Here is a 20,349-nt window from a genome sequence, read left to right as displayed (position 1 = left end):
ATTGTGTATGATAACCTCATAATGGGATATTATAAACAATTATCCATTAATAACAAGGAACAAGACTCCTAGATTACAAGTCTATTTTCATTTCAATGGCTAATTGAAAAATGAAAATGTGTGAAGCCTTTCAGTGTATTTATCGAGATATGAGCAACTAATTATCATATTTATTGACTTTTTAAGAAAATCAGAATTGTTTTTGGTTTAAATCCGTTTTCCGCTCCTGTTTTCAGCTTAAATTATTATAAACCATTATTGCTTCCAGATAAACACTTCTGATGGCGGGAGCTTGTCTGTTTCTCTTCAGCAACATTTACACTAATGACAATTATTATCAACTTTTTCTTAGATTTGCATGTAAATGTTAAGTCAATATTATAAAATAAGGTATATAATTGAATAAATACTCAGCTATGTAAAATTCACATAATTCACAAAACAGATGCATCCCTAAATATTGCCAAGGGTGTTGCCAGATGTATATTAAGGCTATGTGAAAGGTGCGCCATCTATATTTCATCAAACATTTTTTCTTCGAATTATTTTTTCACAATTTAGGTAGCATGATATTTCTAATAGTTTTATAACCTTAAGATTCCTGTTTCGCTTCACAATTTATTAAAATCTTGTAAGTTGAAAATATAGAGGGCAGCACATGCAGGGTAACGAAGGAGGGTAATGGCTAAGAATTGTTTCATACAACTCAGGCAGGATAAAATAAATACTTTGAGAAGATTGATATTCCTGTTTTGTCCTACAGTTCATATTGATTGTAAAGGTTTAAGATAAAGATGGCAACACAAGAGGAGTGGTGGTGGGGGGTGGGGGGTAGGGCAGGACCACACGTGTCATGGCTCCTGTAGAGTGTGGTGGAGGCGGTCAATATGTTGGCCGCCGTGGAGCAGGAGGTTGAGCTCCGACGGCGACATTAACATTGCTTCCGAGGAACTTTCTCTTTACCGAACTCGATACCGAACCCTATAGTTAATTACAAGTGTTTCTCAGTGTTGTAAACTGATTAATAACACGGACAATGGAATTCGACGACTATGAGAGTTTACCCACCAGTAAAGTGGGTGTACATATGACGGCAGGAGCTGTTGCTGGAGTAATGGAACATTGCGTAATGTTCCCCATTGATTCTGTGAAGGTGGGTTAACTAATGTAATTTATTAGCATGGCATCAGCCTCTTGCTAAAGTACCACAGTTTATAATCAGAGTGTTAGCTTATTAATGGAGATCCTCGGTGGAGTCAGGCGTAACAGTAGTGGTTGTATTTCGTCCCATAATTTTCCGTAATTTTTTTGCCACAATGGTCCATATTAAAGTTTATGGGAGTGACTGTTTTGCTGTAACTCTTACAAAACACAGACATACATGCCGGTTGTCAACACTTTCACTCTCATAAGTACTTAAAAAAATACAAACATGTGTTGCCTAAACTAAGGTAGAATGCATTCAGGGATCATTAAGTTTGGCTGGAGTAACAAGAACATAACAGCATACCGTAGTTATAACTTTAACTATTTAGTAGCCTGAGTGCAGTAAAATATGCACAGCCTGAACTTTATTACAGACCACTTTGTGTAGCTCAAAAAAGGAAACCGATTTGTGAGGACTTCAACCATTCGGAATTTATTTATTTTGTTTCATTTCGCCACTTACCAGCTCACAGGTTTTTGACCAGGAGGAAACTTGCCTTGTTTGGTAGGGTCACACTGGATAACACCTGCCTCAAAATTGTCATGGGCCACAGGCCTTGAACCCAGGTGAGAGTAGTGAGATACACATGTTACCGGTGTACCATCAACGCCTTCAGTTGCCAGCAAAATGTAATCAAAATTCTTGATATTCAGATATCAAAAAACCCTCAGAAAATTTGAATTTGTGTGCTTAAAACTGCATAGTGCAAAGTGTGTGGATTGTGATAGTGTTGTACGAGTGCTTTCACCAGTGACATGTGAGAGTTCTTATTTCTGGACCAGTGCTTGTAAAGAAAACTAAATGGTTAATGATTTGAAAATTATTGCATAATGCGAGTACCGGTACTCTTGTTGCGGGTTGTAAAGGTTTTAGTATACCGGGTTGGTATTGCATTCGTTATTTAATCTTCACGCCAAGTACCGGATTCTCCACCCCACATCTGCTCAAAAATGGAACACAAGAACCAGGAATTGCCACAAATGATGGCCACCATCCCTGCAGCTATCATCCACAGATGATGGCTTCTGTTTAAAGATGGTGGCACACTGAGCACTTTTCCTCCCAACATGTTGGGCAAACACGGTCCAGCCAGCAAAACAGAGACGTTTGCATCACACTGGAATATGTTGTTAGCGCGACTGCCCAATGCAACGAAAACAACAACAAAGTGTCTAGACGAGGTTCGCCATGGATCCCGTTGAGGCCTTGCAGGATTGTGCTATAGTTCTACAATAGCTGAAGCAAGTGAGGCATCTGCAAAGGCAAAAGAAAAGACAAAGGGTGCATTGTGAAGTTTCATTACAAGTGGCAGCAGCAGGCTGCTCAAAGAAGACCCTAAATAATGATTTAATAATACTAAAGAAGTTTAAAAGTGACGATTAAATAGAAACGTCATTTTGTGCTATATTTTAAATTGGATAATTATTTACTGCTGATTTTTCATCAAAAACGAATTTAAAAATACCGCAATTTCACTGTTTTATAGTGGCCGTTGTCATAGTTATGGCAAATGTGTTAACAAAAATTATTTAAAAGTTCAAGTTAAGTTAACCTCAACTAACCTAACCTCAAACCAACCTAACCTCAAACCAACCTAACCTAGCATAACTTAGTACCTGCTGTTGGCGAAATTACTGTTACTGAGGTTGGGGGGGAGCAGCTGTGAAGTCTTCCATATTATCCTTAAATTATTATTGTTTCATAATTTATTTCAATTTTTACATTAATATTCAACACTAATATGAAGCGCATTTGAGCACTGACCCAGCCAGCAAAGCTTGCCGCCAAACTGTTGTCTGTTTCTCGCAACAGGCGAAATCCTGCTGCTTGTTGGGCCTCCAGGCTAGCCAAACGGGTAACATGTTGGGAGGAAAGTGCCCAGTGTGCCATCACCTTTATGGATAAAGGCTAGTATACTAAACTAATGTCTGCTGGAAAGTATATGACTGATTTGCTAAGTTATTGAAGGATGAAAGGACTTCAACCTGAACAAATTTCTAATGCTTGCGAGATATATTTTGGTAAATTTTCTTTCGGACAATACAGGAATCTTAGGAATTTTATTTTTGCAATCAATAGTTTAGACAATTCTAAGACTTAGAATTGTCTAAACTACCAATAGCGCTGCAAATAAAAAAATCCTAAGATTCCTGTGTTGTCAGAAAGTAAAATAATACAGTGTACTTCTTTTTTTACTTAGGTGGTTATCTTGTAACAAACAGTACTTGCTAGCACAGAAGAGAAGGTGGCTTGTGTGACAGAGTGTAAGGAGAGACTGACCTCTGACATTGTGTACAGTAGCTAAAACAACTATCTGTGCATACTTTGTGGGAAACAATATGAGACCATGGACAATAAATTTTGGTACTGTATATGAGGGCTGTCACTAGTCACACGTAAAATTTTGGAACATATCGACTCCCACCTGCACAGATAGTTGGTTTAGCTACTGTACATGAGGATGTGTGTAGAGCTACTGTACTTAGTTTGATTTGGATTTTTTAGTATGAAGAAAATTATCAATTTCTATTTTTTTAAGGGAAATTTGTCAGTTGATTTCAGTGTCGTATTTATGCGAGTACAAAATCCATAACTGGCGGCTGAGGATTCCCTTCTCCGCCTCCATATGAACAAAAATGGAATGTACAGAACATGAAACATCTACCGATGATGACTGCCATCCCTATAGCTAACTTCCACTGTTGCTGGCTACCATATAAGGTTTTTACAGCAATTTTCATACAGTATTACAGTATATTTAAAATTTTGGCTTTGATGATCCCCTGTAAATATTTAATATGATCTAGTTTGTTGACCAGGTCAGAATTCTAGACATATACTAACTTCACTAATACCTGTACAATACAGTGGTCCCTCAGTTAATGAACGGTTCGATTAACGAATTTTTGGTTAACGAATTAGCTCCCATAAGGATTATCAGTTCGTTTAACGAACAAAACTTTGATTAACAAAATCTTTACGACAAACACTTTTTGCTGTGCACATCAGCTGATCAGCTAGTCCGCCAATGCAGTAATTGGCATTATGTTTACATTCGTTTCCAGTGAAGTAAATGTCAAGAAAGTTGGTCTCTTGAATATTTCTGCATTTTTTATATTAAAATTATTGGTCATTCTGAAATTTAGTTAACATATTGATAATATAGACAGTACAGGGAACAGTTTTTGTGCGTCCATCAGCTGATTGAATCACCCAACAACCCTTCTCAGTTTAACTTTGTTTACAGTGGAGTGAACATCGATTTTGTTGATCTCTTGAATGTTTTTGCATTTTTACATTAAAATTATTGGTCATTCTGAAATTTAGTTAACATGTTGATAATATACAGTGCAGAAATTATTATAAAACACAAAGAAGGCATTAGAACCAATGCGCTCTGTAAAGAATATGGCATGTCATCATCGACTGCCTCTACAATCAGCTGTTTGATATTTAAACAAAGTTGTCTGGAATACATCATACTCACATTAAAGTAAGTTAAAATACAGTATTCTATTGTTTTTTATTTATTATTGTACAGTATACTTTACAATACTGTATTTAGTTTATATTTAATGTTTTGTAAATTCTATTACTGGTATACAGTACTTTGTATGTACCTTTTCTGTGAATTGGAACCAATTACCCAATATCCCATTGAAATAATAGATTTGGTTAACGAACGACTCTGTGGAACGAATTGTGTTCATAACCGAGGGACCAATGTACTGTAAACACTTGATTATTCTCTGGGAATATCTTAATACCTGTACATTATTTCATGAATATGTTTAGTGTGTAAAGGCTTTTGAAAAGACATACAGTAGTACCAATTTAGTAAAGTTTTACTTTCACTCAACCATGTAATCTTAGGAATTTTATCTATGCAATCAATATTTTAGAAAATTTTATGATAGTTTCCTTCTATATGATGTTTCCCTCACAAATGACCTAAAGATTACTTGAACTCCCAGCATATACTATATAAGCCATTTGCGACAGAATTGTCATTGAAGAAAAGTGTCTTAGAATTGTCTAACTATTGATAGCAGAGTTTAATTCTTAGATTCCATGATTGTGTGAAATTAAAATAATGCCTTTAATTCTGCTACCTATCACTTAAATTGGAGTTCTCTTGAAATCAGAATTTTCAAGACCTTTCCCCCTACTCCCTTATACATTCCCCGTTAAGAATAATATAGCATAATATAAGTGATGCAGTACTGTACTGTACTGTATTGGCATGTTACAGAATGGTCTAGCTAAAAAGTACAGGTACTTATACCCCAAAAACTGACGCCCCATTAACCGGTGCTTCGCATAACCATTTTACATATTGGGGAAATACCCCACAAGTTTCATTTGATCCAACGATTGGGGGCATGGTGCAAATTCTTGCCACAAGAGGGTGCTGTGTGCTGCCTCCAACTTGTTCTCTTCTGTCTGCACTTGTTTACACTTGCCATGTGTCTCCGTCTTGTGTTTTTCGTTATTTCCAACGTTGTGTGTTATACAATCATGCCTAAACGCATGTGTTATGCAATCATGCCTATATGCGTGTGTTACGCAATCATGCCTATACGCCCCATTGAAGTTCCTCTTGTGCTGTGAGGTAGCTTAATGTGATGTGATAAGGTGTAATAAGAGTGTTGATAGACCAGGAAAGATTGGTAGAGACTTGAACTTGCCCCCCCCCCCCCAGACTATCTCTACCATCCTCAGCACAGGTAAATAAGTCTCAATATATGCTTTACATTCCTTATTTAATGCTTATTATGCTTGCTTTATATGTCAGCTTTATTTTCTTGATTGACACTGTGCACGGCATATGTATCAAGGGTACAGTACATGGGAGTTTTTTGGGGGGTGGTCGGTCCCTAACCTCCTGACTTTGTTATATTCTTATGGGATCAATTGCTTCAATAAGCATTGATTCAGTAACCAATGATTTTTCATAGTCCTTATATGCGTTGGTTATCGGGGGTATGCCTGCACAGCATTGTTTACTATAGTGTAGTGGTAAGAGGAACCTGCAGTCACTCTCCAGCATTTGTAAGAGCTTGTCTAAAAAATTGTAACTGGTGATTAAATGCCCAAACAATAACTCGGTCTAACTTAAATTAAAATCCCTCCAGGTAATATTAGGGGTGTTTAATCAAGTGTAAAGCTAAGGTGCCTAATCTTCACAGGATGCCATGGTTCAAATGCCCCAGATACATTTACAGTACTATACTGTTTACACATACAGTATACCTGTATTGTGTACTGTACAGCCAATCCAAAAAGTGTTAAGACTTCAGGTGTCCGAAAGAATGTGAAACATCCGGTGAAGACAACTCAACCCAACCAATACTGGAATGTGTCTGAAGTTATCGCTCATTTTCTATTCCACCAGACCCTGGGGTCTCGATACTTTCGGGTTTGGCTGTAGAATAGTGAAAATGTTTTTGATTAAAGAATATTTTTGGTTCATCAAATCTCTATGATACAAAGGCACAATACGATATATTTAAATGTATCGGTGATTCAGAGTGTGACAGGTAGTGATGACAAAAATTTACATTACCCCAAATATCTCTCAGTGAACTAACATGTCTTGTGAATCTGGAATGGATTTAATCCAAAGAATTCTACATATATATTGCTTGTGTACACAGGCCTCTCTGTGATTAATAAAATCATTTGGTGTGAGCCAAATAAAATACTTAAAGTGGTGTTGTCATAGTGAATGGGTTAAAGAGTCTTCTGTAGACATTTTCATTACTTTTATTCTCTTCCACTGATCGGCTTGTTAGCTGCTGACAATCAGTCACGTCTATGTTCACATTTGGCAAGTACTGGGCATGTATATACTGGCTCCAGAATGAATCTATTTGTACCTGTGCCAGTGTTGGTTAAGTTTGGTCTTGATGGAGCTCACACTGACAGATTGTTCCAAGAGTTTACAATTCTGTCTCCCAAAAACTTTGCACTGACATTTTTGGGGGACTTGTAGCTTCATCCTTAAGCTGTGACCTCCAGTGGAGCAGGCATCTGCCAGCTCCAGGTATGGACACTCAACTGAGTAGTGCCCTCAGAGATGCTTATAAACTTCAATTAAGCCGCCCCTTGCTCGCCTATAGTACAGTGTTATCACCACCCTCGCACACTGTTACCTCTGACTCCCATGTGGCCATGTGACCTGTGACCTCGCCAGTTGTTTGTAAACGTCACAGCCATAGAACAAGCGTTTAGTTGTTATGACCATAGATGGGGCTCAGGACATTTCTGGCACACAGTATCGTCCAGCCCCATCGAGTGTACATGCACTAGCTATAACTAGGAGTTCAGTGGAGCCGTAAGCCCGCACATGTGAGTGAAAGAACAGTGATTGTTTGTATTATGGTGAAATGTTGTGAACTACATACGTGCATACTGTAAGGCAATTTGGATAATAACCATACAGAATAGTGTACAGTGGTCCCTCGGTTAACGAACACAATTTGTTCCAGAAGGTCGTTCGTTAACCGAAACCATTGTTTCAATGGGATTTTGGGTAATTGGTTCCAGCTCACCGAAAATTACATACAAACTATAAATATATGCAGTAAAGTACACTTACTTTGAGGTGTACTTGTAGATGGCTTCTGGTTGAGTCAAGTGGCTGTTTGGTGCGCTAAAAACTAGTTCCCTGTACTTCAATTACAGTATGTTAAATAATTGTTAAAATGACTAAAAAATTTAATATAAGACTTGGAAAATTATTGAATAGTACAACCTTCTTGATATGTACTCAAATGATAACGAATTTAAGCCCTAAAACCGATTACTGTATTGGCAGACTAATACTACAGCTGGTGAGCAGGCGAAAACATGTTGGGAAAAATTCTTAAGGAATTCGTTAACCGAATTTTTTTCATAAACCGAAATGAATATTCTTATGGAAGGTAATTCGTTAACCGAAATTTCGTTAACCGAGGTGTTCGTTAACCAAGGGATCACTGTATTTACTAACTGACGTATAATGTATACATGTAATGGAATGTAATCGGTAGTTAATGAGTGTCTTACTTCTCCAGGTTTTGACCGTATCAATCAATAAACGTTGAGTGAGTCCACGTTGCGGGTTTCTCTCACCCTTAAGACATGACATCATTTAACTGTCTAACCATTCGGCAGTTAAAGCAGTATAAGCTAGGCAGTTGTAAGCATTCTAATCCCTCAGGGTAACTGAGGTGCCATAGCTCAGGCACCAGCCTGGTAGCCCTCTTTTGGACATTTTTAATCAACTGACTGTCCTAGTATATCTTAGGGACCGCATAGGTGCCAGCACTGTACAGTACCCCAAACAGGAAGTACCTCACTCTTGAAGAGCATTACGAGGGACAGACCGTCTAGATATCTGAAAGACCCTATAATACCTACTAGTTTATTTGCTTGATTCACCTTCTCACAATGGCCCAAGAACTTCAGTTCATTGTCAACATATACATCCAAGTCCTTTTCACATTCAGTCTCGGTTAATGCTGTTTTTTTTTCCCGTTGGGACATGTGATACTCCTTACTGTTGTACGACCTAGATGCATCCTCTTACACTTGGTGACATAGAATCTTAACAGCCATTTCTTCTACCACTCACGAAGCTGTTTGGTTTGGTTTGGTTCTTGATTTCCCTGAATAACTTGTCTATTGAATATGGTAATCTGTGCTGATGCAAATATTGTAATGTGTTAAATGCAAGAAGAGACGATTGCATTAAATTTTTGTGCAAATGTAATCTGCAGCCTTATTTTAATATACCAGTAACAAAAATGATTCAATGTTTGGAAAGATTGGTTCTTTACTCTGGATTTTGTCTGTTTAATGGGTTTTGAGTTTTTTCCATACTAACTGATACCGGTATATGATTTCATTAAAGAGTGCTCTGTGTAAAGGGTAATATAATTATTGATGATCTGGTTCCCCTTCACAAAAGTGGGCCATACATAAGCTACTGAGGGAAAGCGTTTATAATGTTATTGCTAATACAGTACAGTACTGGGTATACTTTTTTTTTTTTCAGAATGCTGTCTGTCTAATACTTAACAAGTCTGTGGTGTAATTATATCAAAGTGAAACCATTGAAGGTTTTTATTATTCTCCTGTAAGTGAAAGAATACTATAAAGAATAACTTGTGGCATTAGGTAAGAAAACTTAGAGTAGGGTTTCAGATTGAAGTTGAGAATCAGTGAAATATTTCATGTTGTTGAATTTACAGACACGAATGCAGAGTTTAGCACCATCACCTGAAGCAGCATATCGATCCATCCGAGAGGGCTTAACAAAGATGGTAAGCTCAGAAGGACTCCTCAGACCAATGGGAGGTGTAAATGCAGTCATTATTGGAGCAGGTCCTGCCCATGCATTTTACTTCTCAACATATGAAGGAATTAAAGCAACGTTTGGCTCCAATAATGCCTTCCAGAACCATATTGTCAATGGTAATTTGAATATGTATTTCCTTTAAACAACAGTTATAATTTTGAAACTTATTGGCATTATTACAAATACTAAGGATAATATGCTATGCATCTTTGCTGTTATCCAAATTTTAGCTATGTTGAATATTGTCATGTTTTTTTATAATGTGCCCATTGGCAAGAATACTGTACAGTATATAGGTGATGTGTTGTTTGCCAGTGCCTTAATTTATAATTGTTCTGTTTTTTTTTCAGCGGGTGCTGGATGTGGAGCTACACTTCTACATGATGCTATAATGGTACCTGCTGATGGTATGAAAACTTACTATGTTCTTGCCATTATATCTATATATTGTTGAGTTTTCTTGTATTCAGATTCATTTTACGACATTTAGCTGTGATTTGTAGTTCACTGTTGATGAAAAGTTGAATTGATGGGTCTGCTAGGAGTGTGTTATTAATTATTGAAATGTTGGGTTAGTCAGAAGATTGGTGTGAGAAGTATTGGAGATTGTATAAGAATTACAGGACAGTATTAGAGATGTGTTGGATTACAGCAAGTTGCTATAAATTTAGGGAAGTTCCTTGTGTCTTTTGTACCATTTCTTCTTGCATTGTACACTTATTTGCATTCCATAATCTTATCTTGGTACAGTACATCAGTCAAAAATCTTTAATATATTTATTACTGTAATCTCTGTCTCAACATTTTTCAGCACACATTTTCATGGTTTGGAAACTTTAAGTTTAAACTTAACATAGATTACTTTCTTTTCAGTTATCAAGCAAAGGATGCAGATGTACAATAGCCCATATAGTTCGTGTTTTGATTGTTTGCGGAAACTATACCGAAGTGAGGGTGTTAAAGCATTTTACCGTTCATTCACAACACAATTGGTTATGAACTTACCCTTCCATGCTATTCACATTGTAACATATGAGAAGTTCCAGAGTGTCATGAATCCAGAGAGGGATTACAATCCCAGAGCTCATATGGTAGCAGGAGCAGCAGCTGGAGCTGCAGCATCAGCCTTCACAACACCATTAGATATGTGTAAAACTGTACTTAACACCCAAGAAACATCTGCCCTGGTTCATCTGCAACAGTCACGAGTGGTTGGACTTTTGGGTGCTCTTCGGACCATTTATGTGATGAATGGTGTTGCGGGATTCTTCAAAGGAATACAAGCACGTGTTTTGTACCAGATGCCAGGAACTGCAATCTCATGGAGTATATATGAACTCTTTAAGCACCATATGACCAAAAATAATAGAAATGAAAATCCACCTCCACATTGGGACAGTGATCTGATTAAGGATAGTGTAATTAGAGACAATTTATGTGATGCAGAATCAAGTAAAAGTAGTAGTGATAATGATGGGAAACTTATGGTTCAGGAAAGGCGTATTACACTTGGTACAACGACGAATAAAACTGTGGAACGCTTACGGACACTTCACATGCCCTCTCTGACAGCAAATTGTTCAGCAGCAGATGACAACTGGTTGGGCAAGTAGCAGTGATGTAGGCATAGGAAACAAAATAAAAATACATTAATTCCATAGGATGTACAGATTGTGCCTTCAGTTTGAATATTGTTAGAGGGAAATGTATTTGAAGTCTATATTACTTGCCGAGAATAAGATCTCGCTGGATATTACACAGTAAGAGTAAACATGAAAATGCAGAAGAATGTGGTGCACATAGTTAAAAAAGAAAACTGAATTGGAATTCAGTCTAGTCATTGTCTTGAGTGAATCAGAGGAAGGGCAAGTTAATTTGATCAAATTAAAATTCATAGCTATGACATTGATTGGAACAAATTTTAAAGAATGAGAAGTGAGGTATATTAAGAATGGATGGAAATGTTTAAAGTTTCTGAAAACAATTGTGATTCTGTCTACCTAACATATAACCAGAATATCTTAGAAGTTTCCAGAATGTAAATATTTTTATAGAAACATATGAGTTTGTGGGCAACGACCTTAGGATATCTCCAGGCGGTGCTTTATTCATGTGATAATTGCAAAATGAGAACGTTGTCTCAAGTACAGTAATATCATTTAAGGCTCATTTTTCACAAAAAATTTTTGTGGAAACTTGTGTATTTCATGAATTAGGTCTTGAGAAGCCTGTTGCCTCACTTAAACATTTTATGGTATGTGATATGTTAACATTTTTATGATTTGATGTCATGTCCATGTTTGCAACTTAGGATTTTTTTTATATACTATACATATATATATATAAATAGTTATTGTAATACTAAGAAAAGATTAAACCTCACTAGGTATGAATATCCAAGGGTGATGTAATTTATAGTGCATGTTATTATTTTAAGATAAAAAGAAAAGGGGTAGCACAATACTGTACATTATTTAAATTGGCTTAGTAAAGAAATTTTTTCTCGTATGTCTCATACTACATTTCTAGATTAAGATACTTGAAGTAAAATGGCTAGCTCTTCCAATATTTATGGAGCACATTGGTGATGAAAGTTTGGTTCTTTTTCAGAAAATGTTATTTGCTAACTTTGTATATTTTTTATTTTAAGAATTGGCTATCCAAGTTTACTGTTGTCTATAATTTGTTCATGAAATTTCTTTTTGTTAAATAGCATTAAATGCAATAACGAATGGCTACTACATTTTGAAAATCGGTTAATAGTTCATATAAAAATTTTAACGAAAAATCTCCAATATGGGTTTGAACTCGGGCATGCAAGACAGTCTTGTGGCTGTGCTCACTTGACTAAGGGAGTACAGTATTTATCTCCTAGGACCTACACATTGCTGTCCTTTGTTCATATCTCAACAGGGAGTATTTAAGTTATTGTATGGTTATACAGGTATCCCTCAAGATACGAAAATTCAGATATTCGAATTTCCTAAATTGAAATACTGTACTTCATGTTATGAAAGCTTTCCCTGCTTATACAAATTTGGGTCCCGTCAAAAATTCAAATTGCGCTCCCCTGGAAATCTGCTGGGGCAGCCACATCCCCCGAGCGCTCTCCCTACCAGGCTGAGGAGGGTTATTTTTTTAGTTGTATCTTGGGTATACAGTATAAACATTACTTTCTTCATATTTTTTCATTCAGTTACATGCACACACAATCCTACATACAAAAGGCACAAAAAGTAAAAGAAATAACTATCATAAGGTCAAAAAACATATAGGGAATAAACATTTCTTTGTATGTGAGAGTGGGGGAGGGGGCATTGGCAGAAGTGGCCAGGCTGGTTACTATGGCGACGCTTGAGGGCGCCAACACGTGAAGTAGCCAGCGTGTGGTTTTGTTAAACTTTGGTTTAATTTTCCTCAATAGTTTAGCTGTAGATTTTCATCTCGATAGTATTTTTTTATTGTGTTGGGTAGTAAATTACAGTAGTTAAGTACTCTTTATCATTGGTTTGGTAGGTTTTTTCTGGTTTGTGAACTGATTTTGTGTATTTTCCCCATAAGTTTTTCTATTCGAGGTATGAAAATTCTATTTTTTTATATAACCTAACCCATTCATATCTGGAGGGATACCTGTATAATGATAATGTGTATCTATAAAATCTTTGAGACTTGGAACTGTACCAACTATTCATTAGATCATCATCAATGGTGATGGCTAGCCTTAAGTACTATACAGTATTTGGTTCAAAGGTTTCCTATGTATGTTTTCCAAAATTTCAGTGGGCAGGTTGATGAATAACTTCATTGTGGTGTAACCTAATTATTAGTGTCCACTGATTGGCCTCCTGGTATTTTATGCTAAGTATATAGGTATACTGTACTGTATGTATAAAAAAAAAAATTATACAGGCAGACCAAAAATTAATAGATACCTATATAGTGTCCTCATTAATCGGCCATTTTCTCTCTCTCTCTGTAAAAGATGTATTCTGTTCCAGTACTTGTTCACATATTTTGTCCCTAGTGCTTCACGGAAGTCAGCAGTAGGGCCTTCCTTAAAAGAACACTTGAAACTATGTATTCCACTCATTCGTGCAGGCAGCAACTTCTGGATGTCTATCCTATGGATCCTTCACCTCATCTTTCCATCATCTTAATTTTCCTCTCTTCTTCTAACTACGAGTTTCTAACTTGTACTATGTACATTTTACATCTCGTTCACTAGCCATGCATTCAATACCCCCACACAACATTCTTGATGTCTTTAATTATAGAGGCCCATTTCTCTCTTTCTGTCACACTCGGAAACAGCATTCAAAAGTTTTTCCATTTTCAACAATACTTTCAATATTCTCGCATTGCTGTTATATTTATGTTCTGTCATACATTTTCTTGTAAATCCATAAATGCCTCAAAACAATTCCCCCCCCCCCCTTTTTTTTTTTAAACTGAAAATTTTCACTCCTGTGCTTTACCATAAAACCTGGATCCACATGCATCCTTCCCTTTCTTAACAGACACTTTCTCCTCTACTCTGCTCTTGTTGCAATTTTCAGTGCTTCAGTAATTATTTTATATTTTATAAATAAATATTTTGTACTTAAACAACTTAAACTTGGTCTCCTATCATCCAGTTACATTTAAATCCCTGGTTTCTAGGTGAATTTATAATCTAACATGTGATTTATGGAGTCTTCTGTATAATTTTGGTTACATATACAGTATTGTAAATCATTTAAAATTATTATAGTAAACTATGGTGATTTTGATGTTGGGTAAAATAATATAATATCTATTACTACTGTTTTTCATCATTTGCTTCAATCTAAAAAAATATATATATATGATAATGGGTTCTACCTGAAACTACTTGCAATTTCTTGTATGCTGTATGTAGACACATAGTTCTGTATACTTGGTAAATGAGCATAGAATTTTTCTAATGCTATCTCTTAAATTAAATTTTTTGTCCTCTGACGCCTTTTGATGTACAGTACTGTACTTGGGTTTTAACATATACTGTATGTCAGGAGTTGAAACTTCCTTTGTCTTATACAGTATCTTTGTAAGGAGTGAACTGTTTTGTATGATTTTCATGTAGAAACAGTTTGTCATCAGTTTACTGTATTATATAAAGAACTGTTTTTTCCAAAAGTTATATGCTTTGGTGTTGGTGCTTTGACCTTGAGTGTACGGAGTTGCACAGTTATCTGCTTCTGAAGGTTTGTAGTGCATTTATGGCTTTTCAGATCCAGATTTAACACCATGTAGTAAATGACACATGTATACAGTGCAAGTTTTGATACTTAAAATGTTTTTCAGAAACTTAACTTAAAAAAACTCTATGTATACATTAACACTAAAGAATGCAGAGTATACTGTATATATACATGCCATTTTTATTTTGAATTGACTTTAGCACTTGTATTTTAAATTTTTGTAAATCATTATGTAAGGTATTGTTTGTTTTTAATGTCTATTTTTTTAATGGGACAATATGCTTGAAAAGAACTAGTGCAACTTACTCTACTGATTGAGGACAGTTTACACAGGAAAAGAATGCAGAATTTGGAGCAAACTATGGCCTTACTGAAGCTTGCTGTTACTGCTTCTGTAAAAATGTAACTGCAAAACTTGAATAGGCCATTGAGAATTTGCTATGTATAGATACTGTCTTTAGCCTTTGTCAGCCTTGCAATGCTTTGTTTTTAAGCTATATATCCTCATCGTCTACCCTTTCTCATTCATTATTAGCTACGTGTTAGGAAGAGTAACTAAGAGCATTGTCACTAACCTTGTTTGAAGTGTTATGACAAATGGTAGCTACTTTCAAATTTGTCTTTTGCTCTCTCTTGCTTAAAAAAAAAAACCAAACTAAGCTTTGATCTGAGACCACCTAAGGATCTCCATTTCTTATTTTCCATTCACATTTTATGAATTTAACTTCAGATTTTTTTGTGAAGAGTTTGACATGTGCTTTTAGTTTACAGAACAGTACCTTGCAGTAGTTTTCTTGAGGTATATTTAGAAAATCCATATTTTTCTTTTTACTGTATAGTCATGATTGAGGAAGGGGAGTTGAGTGGATACATATGGAAAGGTAGGATTTTGAAGGTGGGGGTCATACTCTTAGTAAAAAAAATGGACTCATTGTAGGAAGATATAAAGATGAATAATGTGATCTTGTAAAGTACAGTAATACTTCAGGAGGAACAGCTGCATTTCTCTTTACTTTTGTAGTGTAACAGTAATTGGCAAGTAATATATAATACGATAAGCTAGTCATTTTGATTAGTTGTGGAGTTTAAATTGAATTATCATTTTAGGAAAATCTAGAGAAATATACTGTAAGTAAATAAAGTAGAAGGTGGAGCATGAATATTGGTCATGTGGAGAGAACAGACACTGAGTAAGAATAGATGTACAGTATAGGAAAGACATATTTAAAATGAAAGCGAGTAGAAATTGTTATTGGCAATCTGTGACATTTCCAAAGTTAACTATTTAAATTGGTTGTTTACATGTGCTGGTGTAGAACTAAATTTCCATGAGTGAGTGTCGTCATTTGAGTAAATTAATCGGTGACAACATTTTCAGTCATTGCGTGTGTGACAATTATTTTTTGGGTCAGTGACTATATGGGTGAGTCTGTAACTAATAATTTTGTGTAGACTATGAAGTGCAGCTTTAAAGATAAGGATATCCTTGGATCATTTCTTACAATACGATCATCATCCAGTCATGTGAATGCCAAATTTTGGCAAGTTTATACAAAGAAAAAAAATACTGTATTAGCACAATATTGTTAACCAGAGCATTAAACTTTGGTGAAGGCAACATGATGCTGTTTGGCCATTTAATATTTTGAAAACTGTTTACGGGCATGCAGTTATATATAGGCAGTCCCCGGATTACAAAGTAATTCCGTTCCTGGGGACATTCTTAAGTCGAAACACACTATGTGCATACTGTACTTACAGAATGTCTTGAAATCCCACTATATCATAGCCCAAGTCCTTATATACATCTAAAATCACTTAATTTATGAGAAAAATATGGCAAAATGCAGTAAATGAAAGTAAAAATTAAGTCATTGAGTAAATAAAATACTGTAAATTTAGAATTTATCCTCGTTCGTATCGGCGGATGTCCATAAATCGGACATTCGTAACCCGGGGACTCCCTGTAAACATTTTAAAATTGGTATTTTGCTTCCTTATTGGCATATCAGATTAAGTGCACATTATAACTCGCCTCTAAAACTTTGGTATAGTACAATAATATTTTTGAACTGTTAGCAAGTCCTTTTTGTGGGAGTCGAGAACCTGCTTCTCTGGGTTACAATACTTTGGGTTTCCTTTTCATTCCCAAATAATCCTCTTGAAAATACAAGCATTAGTATGAAAAATTATTCTATGGTGATCTTGGTAATTGTGAAATGTAATTTGGTCAGGATTTCGTGCTTTCATCAGCATCCAACTGCAGCAAGGCAAAGCATTATAATTATAAGGTAGCAAGGCAAAGGCAGCATCTACACAAGATTCTTCAATACCTGTGGAGAAGCTTCAAGCCCAGGGAGGTTTAATCTTTTCCAGTATTGTTGTTAATCTCAGATGTACAGAAGAACTATTTAATGAGAAATATATTTACATTTTATAGAAGCTTTGTTTTTATCCTTGTACTGTATCCTGTCAGCTTATGGAAATGAGAATTTTCTTTGTTAAATATCACAACAGAAATAAGATATCTTATTTAAACATCTGTTGTGAATGAATAAGGTAGCCATTGAGGATGTAGGAAAATGAAGATTAGGGATGAAGTGGCATAAGTGCTAGAGGAAGAGAGAATGGAAACTGAAGTACTCCTGTGACATACAGTGATCCCTCGGTTAACGAGTTACCTACCATAAGATTCTTAACTTCGGTTAACGAGCAATCCCTCGATTAACGAGTTTTTTTACAAGCCGACCTCAACATGTTTTCGCTTGCATTTGGCGGTCCACCAGCTGTAGTATTAGTCCGCCAATACAGTAATCGGTTTTAGGGCTTAAATTCCTTACTATTTTAGTGAATATCAAGAAGTTTATACTATTCAATAATTTTAAAAGTTTAATATTAATATTTTTTAGTCATTTTAACAATTATTGAACATAATTGAAGGTAAAGAAACTAGTTTCTGGCACGCCATCCAACCTGTTAACACACAAACAGGCGTTAGTCTCTCTTTTCAGTGGAGGTAACATATTGCTTTGAGACTTCAACTAAATGCTTTTTTTCTGTGTTTCCAAGCAAATTATTGGTCATTTTGAAATTTATTTTACATATTGACAATATATAATGCAGTGCAGTGTTGATTTAAAGAAAATAATCTTGAAATACACCAAGAGAACTAAAATTTTATGGGTGAAATGGCACCATGGGGTGACTTCTCTTCCACCCCAATGCCTTCTCTTCTCCCTTCTCCTCCATCCCCATTTTAATTCCCATCATCATCATCCAGGAGCCTTCTACATACACACCTCAAAGTAAGTGTGCTTTTCTACATTTTTCGTTGAATTTAGGCAATTTTCTGTGAGCTGGAACCAATTGCCCAAAAACCCATTGAAACAATGGTTTCGGTTAACGAGCAACATGCTGGAACGGATTGTGCTCGTTAACCGAGGGACCACTGTATAAGAAACCAGTACAGTACTGTACTGTATCACAAAGCAATAGGAATTTTTTGGTTGATTGTGAAAATTCTTAATTGGTGCAATAATTTGTCTGAAGTACAGCAGTTGTAATAATTTTTAATCTGTTAAAAAGAAATTGACATTCATCAAAATACTGTGCTTTGGTACAAACTTTACACTTTTAATAGATTTAAATGAATATTGTGGTGTAGTCAACATGTTAATTTGTTTGTGCCAATAAAATCGTCTGGTGTTGGCCAAATAAAATTAAAAATGGCATTCTGTAGGGAAGGGGGTTAATTTTCCTTCCTGCTTTATAGAAAAGGCAGTTACTCCTTAATACTGGTAGTGCCCTCCTTCACCTGGGTAAATGATGCAAACAATATTTGGAAGGACTATCAGTTCAAGGTTGAAGAAGCCATAAGTCCAGAAAGTTGTGAGGGCCAACTTTTTTGGAGTGAGGATCGTGAATTCTTGGAACAACCAGCCGGAGAGTGCTGTGACAGTACCGAGTGTGAGCTCTTTCAAGACCAGACTTGACCAACACTGGAGCAGGTTCAGATACATTTAGGAGCCAGTACTTGTCACACAGATGTGACCGACAGCCCAAGTGGCTAACGAGCCAATCAGTGGCGAAGGGGATAAAAGTAAAGGAAGAAAGCGGAAGTGGGTATACAAGGAGGTAGACAATCAGCATTGCAATCGACTGCTTTCACTTCCCCAACTGCTGAGTGAACAAGACAGGAGGGTGACATACAAATGGCAAAGAGAAACTTTATAAAGCCGAAAATATATTGGGTATTAGCTTTTATGACAATTGCTTAACGGTATTAAATAAATAACATTTGAATTTACTGGAGCGGGTTCAGGTACATTCAGGAGCCGGTGCATGCCCAGTATTTGCCAACAGTGCGTGACAGAGACGTGACCGATCGCCCGGGCGGCTAACAAGCCGATCAGTGGCGAAGAGGATAAAAGTAAAAGTATACTGTACTGTACATTCTTTCTATCAGAATAGAGTACAGGTATATAGTTGTTTGATATTAATCTTGTATAGAAGCATACCACTGTACACTGTTGTTATCATTATAGACGCCTTCATCCTTGCCCAGGAGCACATTGAAAACGTCAGGTAAGTTTCAGAAATCCATTTACGATAGAGCAATATAATTAAGCATATCATACCGTGGTCAAAAACATGTGTGGTAATATGGCGGTGCTTAAATTTGCCTGAATCACTTATGGTGAAGAAGATCAAGAGAAAGAGAAGTAAAATAAGACTGAAAGCGTCGTGGCTGCCTGACTCAAGGTGAAAAAGGACGTTGACCCCCTTGGTAATAAAACTGCTTTTTTGGCTTGTCCTTGATAAAATGGATTTACTGTTTACCATTAATTGTAAAATCGTGTGGCGATAAATTATCCGGTAAACACAAGGAAAGTTTACATTTTTAGAGAAAATCTGAAATAGCTAAGGCTTTATTAATTATTTCGACTTCGCAGAGTAAAATTTGCTTTATTTCTTTCCAATTTAACATTGCATTTGCCTTTGAAATCACTCACTGGATGACTTCATATGTTATTATCACTGTAGTAATGGTTAGGGTTATGTAATACAGTTATAGTTTTATAATTATACAGTTATTAATTGCAATGCCTTCTTTAGCCTTCATGGTGGAAGAAGCGATAAATATACTGTACAATATGTTGTTCTCTTCACCTCTGAACAGAATTATTTAATTTTCATCATAATTTTTCAACCATTTTGGCACAAAATGATGGGGGGTCCAATGGGACTTGGGAGTTCTCTGAAGGGGGGAAATGGAGTGGAAAAGATTGGGACCAACTGAAAATGTCTATTAGATCTTGTTTAAATGGAGCGCCAAATCGTCAATAGCCAAGCAATACAACGGGATCGAAATGTGCTTCCAGTATGATATATCCTATCAAAATTTACATTCCAATGTATTTTAAAATATATAGACATATCTATTACTAAATCTTGAAAGAAATTAGTAATCTTTACATTATATTTTTATTACTAGAACCAGTCGGCCAGTTGAAAATAGTATCTGGTATTTATTATAAATTTGCAATATTGTCTTTATGGTGTATATGAAAAATCCTTAT

At 35.9% G+C, this 20,349-nt stretch overlaps 1 protein-coding gene across 2 annotated transcripts; it reads left to right on the top strand.

Annotated features, from left to right (window-relative positions):
- Positions 1-852: 852 nt before the first annotated feature.
- On the top strand, positions 853-17,209 carry LOC121866435 (mitoferrin-1-like). 2 transcript variants are annotated; one of them, XM_042366101.1, is made up of 4 exons: positions 853-1,153; positions 9,445-9,667; positions 9,902-9,958; positions 10,425-17,209. In XM_042366101.1, exons 1-4 carry the CDS (start codon positions 1,037-1,039, stop codon positions 11,162-11,164), a joined length of 1,137 nt encoding a protein of 378 aa, XP_042222035.1. In that variant the 5' UTR covers positions 853-1,036; the 3' UTR covers positions 11,165-17,209. The 2 variants fall into 2 exon arrangements, with proteins under 2 accessions (XP_042222035.1, XP_042222036.1); XM_042366102.1 differs by lacking the exon at positions 853-1,153 and adding an exon at positions 3,651-3,928.
- Positions 17,210-20,349: the final 3,140 nt, after the last annotated feature.

The sequence above is a fragment of the Homarus americanus genome, unplaced genomic scaffold (genome assembly GCF_018991925.1).
Source record: "Homarus americanus isolate GMGI-L3 unplaced genomic scaffold, GMGI_Hamer_2.0 scaffold16430, whole genome shotgun sequence".
Taxonomy (NCBI): Eukaryota; Metazoa; Arthropoda; class Malacostraca; order Decapoda; family Nephropidae; genus Homarus; species Homarus americanus.
Note: the sequence above shows the minus strand (reverse complement) of the source record. Positions and strands in the feature narration are given on the sequence as shown.